The sequence below is a fragment of the Gavialis gangeticus genome, unplaced genomic scaffold (genome assembly GCF_001723915.1).
Source record: "Gavialis gangeticus isolate Ggan-Ray unplaced genomic scaffold, GavGan_comp1, whole genome shotgun sequence".
NCBI lineage: Eukaryota > Metazoa > Chordata > Crocodylia > Gavialidae > Gavialis > Gavialis gangeticus.
Genome location: NW_017728995.1, coordinates 29,807,377 through 29,813,765, shown reverse-complemented (window position 1 = coordinate 29,813,765; position 6,389 = coordinate 29,807,377). Strand labels below are relative to the sequence as shown.

The following is a 6,389-nucleotide window of genomic DNA, read 5'->3' as shown; positions in this document are numbered from 1 at the left end:
CGCTCATAGAGCTGTGCCAGGGGCCCTGCAATAACCCCAGCTAGCTCCCTCAACACCCTGGGGTGGAGATCATCCGGACCCGCTGGAAGTTGAGCTGGAGGTAGGGAAAGCAGGGAAGGAAATAGGGTATTGATTGGCAAAAAAGGGAAGAAAGGGAGAGGCAGACTGTGGACAGAGAGTCTAGAGGGGCTTTAAGCAGCAGACATGCTCTCCTTCAGAACACTGAATTGAGCCCAGGAGCCCCAAGATTTTATCTTCCTCTGTTGTCAGCAGAAGCCCAGTAGCAAAATTAGCGCCTCATGCCACTTAAAGACCTGATCTACAGAGAAAATAGTAGACTGCTGCTGCTACTGGTTAGTACATTAGCTCAAAAAATCCCAAGTGTTTTGGTGGCACAACGTGGGATTCAAATATGGTTCCCCTTAATAGAAAAATTTTTTCGGCCCCAGTTTTTTAATCAAGACATTTTTTAAATGAGGTGGAAATGCCAAATTAAGTTTGGTCTGACATTGGAGTTTGGGGCATGTGTAGACAAAACAGGGACCCTAAATTGAAGCAGTGGGTTTTTTAAAACATGGCCATGATGTTTACATTAGACTCCTATTGGCCACCTCCAGGAATGCTTGTTTCGTGGTGGGATGACCTAACCTCTAGTTTATTTCTAGACAATGTACTGCACTAGAGTGAGCCTTAGTGCAGAGGCTAACTCACCAGAGTGGGAGTGAAGAATTGCAAGAGTTGCTTTTTGCCAATAATGAACAATTAAAAATAAGGAAAAACAGGATTTTCCCTAAAGCTATCTCCTTCTCATTCACTGAGATACTTTAGCCTAAGTCCTTCCCCTAGATCCACTCTCCCCACTTTTCTCCTACAGATTTAAAGACACAATGTACCTTTCCTAACAGGTATCATAATTTATAGGTTACCTAGTCCAAATCAGCCATAAACAAAGGCCAATCCCAGTTTCTTCCTTTATGTTTTTTATTTGTGACCTAGCGACAAGAAATTCATCACAATATGCTACCATGTAAGATGAAAGTATAACTGTGAATGAGCATTCCCACAATCAAGCAGCTTGAAAGAGTTTCTGTTGATCGGACACATTGACACCAGCATCAGAAAAAACACCAAGATTAAAACTTCACAAACTAAATTTACAGCACCAAACTAAATGTCTAGTGTGCCGGCCTGCCATCTGTGATGTACTGCAGACTAGCGAGGAATTGCACAAATTCTGTATGGATGGGGCTGCAATGTGCTTGTGAAAACAGGCTCTATATTGACTTGCTTCACTCCCTCTGCCAGCCTGAGTGTGAACGCCCGCAGCAGGTTGGAGAAGAAAATGAAGAGCTCAGTTCTTGCCAGGTGCTCTCCTAAACACACACGGTGTCCTGCCGGGAGAGGAAGGACAGTAAATTTCCAAGTGTTTTATATTCCCACAGATCACATTCGTACACCAGAAAACAGGAGATTTTTTGTTGGATATAGCATCTTTTCTTTGGGGCCAGTGCAGCGATTAATGTAGAACTGAAACTTCTTGTAATACTGCCTTTGAAATATTCTACCCACAGTTCAAGGAAACTAGGTGGTCCTTTGGCTTCAAACGCCAGTTCTCAATACCCAGTAAAATACTTAAAAGAATTCTTTCAAGTCCTTGTCCTCCTTGAAATCTCCTCCTGTGGAAGATGCTGAGGCCACAGTTCAGATGCATGAAGTGTCTGCATGGCCGTTTGTAAATGCTTTTGAAATATATGATCCAGATGCAGCGTGTCCTAGTTACTTTCACGTGGGTTTAGCAGCAAGTCTTTTTGCCTTGACTGCACAGGATAAACCAAGAAACCCAAGTGCAATTACCAAGGAATCATCCCTACACTCCTATCACTAGAACCCAGGAAACAGGGTCCAAACCAAGTCTAAACAAAGCCTTTTCCTGTGCCATAGGGCAGGGGTCAGCAGTGTTTCTAACTGGAAAGACCCAGCTTGGTTATGAGGCAATAAGACCTGGCCATCTCCACTGCTTTTCCTTGCTTCTCAGCTGTGGTATGGCACAGACAGAGCCCCCCCTTTCCTGGAGCCCTAAGCACCCAGCTGTAGTACAGTGCAGGCAGATCCTCACCACTGAAGCCACAGCTCCACAGGCCAGAACCAAAGGCTCCATGGGCCAGATCCAGTCCACAGGCTATAGGTTCCCAGCCCATCTTAGGGAGCACTGGATCCACACAGTACATGTCAACTCTTGTTTTAGTATTGGCATTGTGATTCTTTCCTCTTTCTTTCCCTTCAGTGTTTAAAAAAAATTGCAAAGTTGCTCACCTGCACTCTTTCCCCACTTAGTCTGATATATCCCAACATGTATTAGGTTTTTACTTTTACTCATTAGCGCTAAGCTTCCACATGGGGACAGAGCAAAACAGTGTTCTTCTCCGTGTATCTCTGGGTTTCCACATTCATTTTGTAGAAAAATGGATTTTCAGTGGGGTTGAGAGATATTACTAGCTATCACAAAGCCTCAGGAAAGCTTGAGAGGCATCATGCCAAATAGGCATTTTGAGCATCCTATTCTTTATGGTCACTCTCAGTAGAATGGTTTATACACTTTTCCTCACAGACTTTGAATAGACAGTACCCTCCCCATCTAATCTCTCCACAAGGGTTTGCATGGTCAGGGTTTACCTGCTGAAAATGGCAAGAAAGCTTCTTGGCTCACAAAGTTTCCATCTTTATCCAGGAAGTGACCAGGGTTGAACTGCCGAGGGCTCTTCCACTGTTCAGGATCATACAGGGAAGAGGCTATATTGGGAAGAACAATGGTGCCCTGCAAGGAGGATATCACAGACTTAGACAACTATTAGCTCTCATATATTTTTCATGAGTGGAAAATCATGTTGTGAGAAGTCTGCTTATGAGTAGTAAGTGGGAGTTGAACTGAACAATGAATTTCTCATTGTGTCATTTCTAAGTTTGACATTGAGAATAGTGTTTTTCCTGCTAAGTGACACTTTTCATGATACAAATAGCACTTTCATTACTGAACATGAGCCTAAACAATCAAATCTAGACAAGGACATGGATAAAGAGGGTCTCTTTTACATCAGAGTTGGAAGGCTGAAACAGCCAGAGAAATTGCTTAAGACAGGATAGGTTACAGTAATCATCTGATGAGTTATTAGTCTGAATTTGTAAGCATCTATTAGTTTAATAGCATTAGTATAACTACACATTTAAGATGAAGTTGTGCCACTGAGTCAGCTCTCCTGGAAATACAAAATGTTCAGAAAGTCTGGCATCTGTAGAGGCAGTCTGGGAGCCTAGCTGCCAGATACTTCTTGGTGTGGCAGAATAAGAACAAAATTGGGATCATCAAGGTCCTCTGTGTATATTGTTCTTTCTGTGAAGTTCCACCCCCCAATAAAGAGTGATCTTCATCATGCAGCTCTGCGTTTAAGGTGCTATGTGGGTAAATCTCAAGATTTGCAGTAGCGTTTACTGAGAAATGTAAAGTGCCTTTGGAAGCACACACTGGTAGGATTTCCTAAGTACACCTTGCTCTGCTGATGGGATTGTAGAAGTTGAAAGGAGCCCACACCTCTTCCTAAGGCATGAAAAAATGATGACAAAAAACAAAAAAAAAACAAAACAAAACAAAAAAAACCACACACTTTACCTTGCTAAGCGGAAACCCCAGCAACTCTGTGTTCTTCACACATATTCTGGGCATCCCAACTGAAATAATATTGCTGAAGCGCTGGATCTCATGAATCACAGCATTCGTGTAGGGCACTTTCCTCCGATCCTCATAGCAGATTAATTGGGAAGACCCCAGAACAGCATCCAGCTCCTGCTGCACTTTCTCTGAGGAGAAGCATTCATTCTCTCAGATAGAGAAAGCACATCATGTATTTTGAATTATGCACATTTGTTATGAGGCCCTGTGTCAGCTCCCTTTTGGATGATCAGTGGTAAGAAAATAGTTTGAAATAGAAGTTATTATATATTTTTTCAGTAATAAAGATACTGAAATATAAACATTGTGGTCTACAGACCCGAGCACCAGAAAAGCCAGGCACTCCTGAGATCAAATCTTGTTTCTAGCACTGATTTCCTTGGACACAGTTGACCCGACCCAGATTTAGGCATTGCTCTGCTCAGCACTGCTGCACCTCAGTATCAGTGTCAAAGGGACATGAGACTTTGGTGTTGCACTGCTGAAGAGAGCGATGTCAGAATCCATTTCAAACTCTGGTCTTTTATTGCTTAGCCTGATTCTCCCCACCTGTGAAGGGGGGATAATACTACTTACATTCACATACTTCATAGGGCTGTTGGGAGCATTATTCTAGTAAATATTTTGTAAACTTCAAAGGCAAGGCATGGTCACTTTAGAATCACCAGACAAAAGATGTAATTACAATCTGATCCTTTTCCTGACATTACAGACACAGGTAAGCCCTTTAAACAATCACTATGAAGCAGGGAAGCCTCCCACTTGTCCCTTCTCATCAAAAAGAGCTAATTTCATAATCAGCCTTTTTTTTTTTTTTTTTTTTTTTTTTTTTTACATGTTTCTGCCTGCTCAGAGGAGGCAGCCAGCAATCTGACACACAGGATTAAACTAGGCATTGCCAGCAGAGGCTAGCCCAGGATGTCAGCACCTGCTGGAATTCCACTTCCTAATGTGGAGAAAGGTTTCTTGCTGATATTAAGCTTGTTCTGGGGCTGCATTGCCTCTCAAATTCAAGCACACCAGCACTCAAGGCTGGTCTGCACCACAGCATCATGCTACTGTAGCTCTGCCAGCAGAACACCCTCACAGAGATGTGGAATATCTTAGCAAAAGATGGTTTTCTGCCAGCACAGATCACTCCACCTCTCTGAAGAACAGTATATTTGCTGATGGAAGTCGTTGTCTGCTGGCTCAGCTGTATCCACACCAGGGGACTTTCCAGTATATTCGTCTTTTCATGAAGCTATTCCAGCAGAACTTTGCAGTGCATATGGGCCCACAAGGGAGAAGCCATTTAAAAAAAGTGTGCAGGCACATTCCAGCATTCAAGATTAATGGTGTAAAAGGCTGCAGCCTCAGGTGTCTCTCAGTTCTCCATTAAGACCCTGTCTACATATGAGAGTTCTGTTGACAGAGCTGCACCGGGTTCTGGGTATGGAAAGATGAACCCTGTGGTCAATGCAGCTCTGCAGGAAAACCTCCATCATATGGAGCCAGCTCTGCTTGCAGAAAGTGGCTTCTGTTACCTGTTGTCTTGGGACCTGGCACTGTTCTGATGATGGAAGAGCTCCTTTCAGCAGAGCTGTGTAAACACAAAGGGACCAGCCACCACACCACTAGCAGTTACAGGGGCAGGAGCCCTGCTAGCAGAGACCCTCTAAGGGTGCTTACACAAGTTACATTTTTCATGCAGTTGGGCCCCTGGAAGTGCTCTGCAGCCATGACATAATATACATGTACAGCTGCAGTACTATTATAGCAACTTTTACCAACAGGACAACCTCATCCAGCCAATCATCAAGCTGTTCCCCTTCTAGGGAACCACATCCCTCATCTTCATTTCCCTTTTCTACCTATGTGTAAAGGAATATAAACAGTTTGTTTATTTAATCACAGTATCACTGTTAATTAGCACAGAGAAGCCATTCTGTATTGTACTGAAATAATTTCTATTGCCAGAAGGCACACCACAGTGACTGTGTCTGCATAATGGGAACTCCTTTGTCCTCTGCCTGGGCCTGAGTGTGAATTTAGCCACTGCTTACATTTGTAGTAAGCAAATAAAAAGGCCAGAATTGGTTACTGCTATATAGGAATGACATCCTTGTCCTCTCCCTCTCACCTTGGATGTCTGGATAGGCCACCATGTAGAGCAGGCCCCAGTGCAGGGTAGTGGATGTGGTCTCTGACCCACCCAAAAAAAGGTCAATTACAGAATGAGCCAAGTTGTCTTCATCATATGCAGATTTGGTTCCATCTTTAGCCTGAAGATAAGCACAAGGTTGAGGTAAGCACACAAAAAGCAGGACAATCCATGTAAGAATGAGTAGGATTACATTGCTGTGCCTACAGGTGCAGAGTGCACCATGCATTACTTTGTGAAACAAATACTTTGAAAAGCTTTAGAAAGTGCATTTGGTTGACTAATACAAAGAGAAAAAAATACCTCTGCAAACGAAGTGGCAGGGCTCCACCACTGCTAGCAGTCTGGCTGTAACAGTGTGTTAATCCCAAGTACTAGACTCTTGACATACTCAAGAAAATGGTTCTAAGTTATAGGAGTTTCATGCATGTCATGGGGCAGGGCGTGGGAGCAGCCATGATCTCCCTAGCACCCCCTACCGTGCTAAGTTAACAGTTTAGCACACTCTGTCACCCTCTCTGG

General features: G+C 43.4%; 1 protein-coding gene across 3 annotated transcripts in view; it reads right to left on the bottom strand.

The window, feature by feature from the left end:
* Nucleotides 1-959: 959 nt before the first annotated feature.
* Nucleotides 960-6,389, bottom strand: part of LOC109288063 (cytochrome P450 2J5-like) — a 39,836-nt gene continuing 34,406 nt past the window's right edge. For 2 of the 3 annotated variants that reach the window (XM_019503414.1, XM_019503415.1), the window contains 4 exons: nucleotides 5,847-5,988; nucleotides 3,665-3,852; nucleotides 2,674-2,815; nucleotides 960-1,391 (listed from right to left, as the gene is read on the bottom strand). In XM_019503414.1, the coding sequence (XP_019358959.1) occupies nucleotides 1,213-1,391; nucleotides 2,674-2,815; nucleotides 3,665-3,852; nucleotides 5,847-5,988 (651 nt within the window). In that variant the 3' untranslated portion in view covers nucleotides 960-1,212. The remainder of the gene's footprint in view (nucleotides 1,392-2,673; nucleotides 2,816-3,664; nucleotides 3,853-5,846; nucleotides 5,989-6,389) is intronic. The other variant, XM_019503416.1, reaches the window with a different exon arrangement.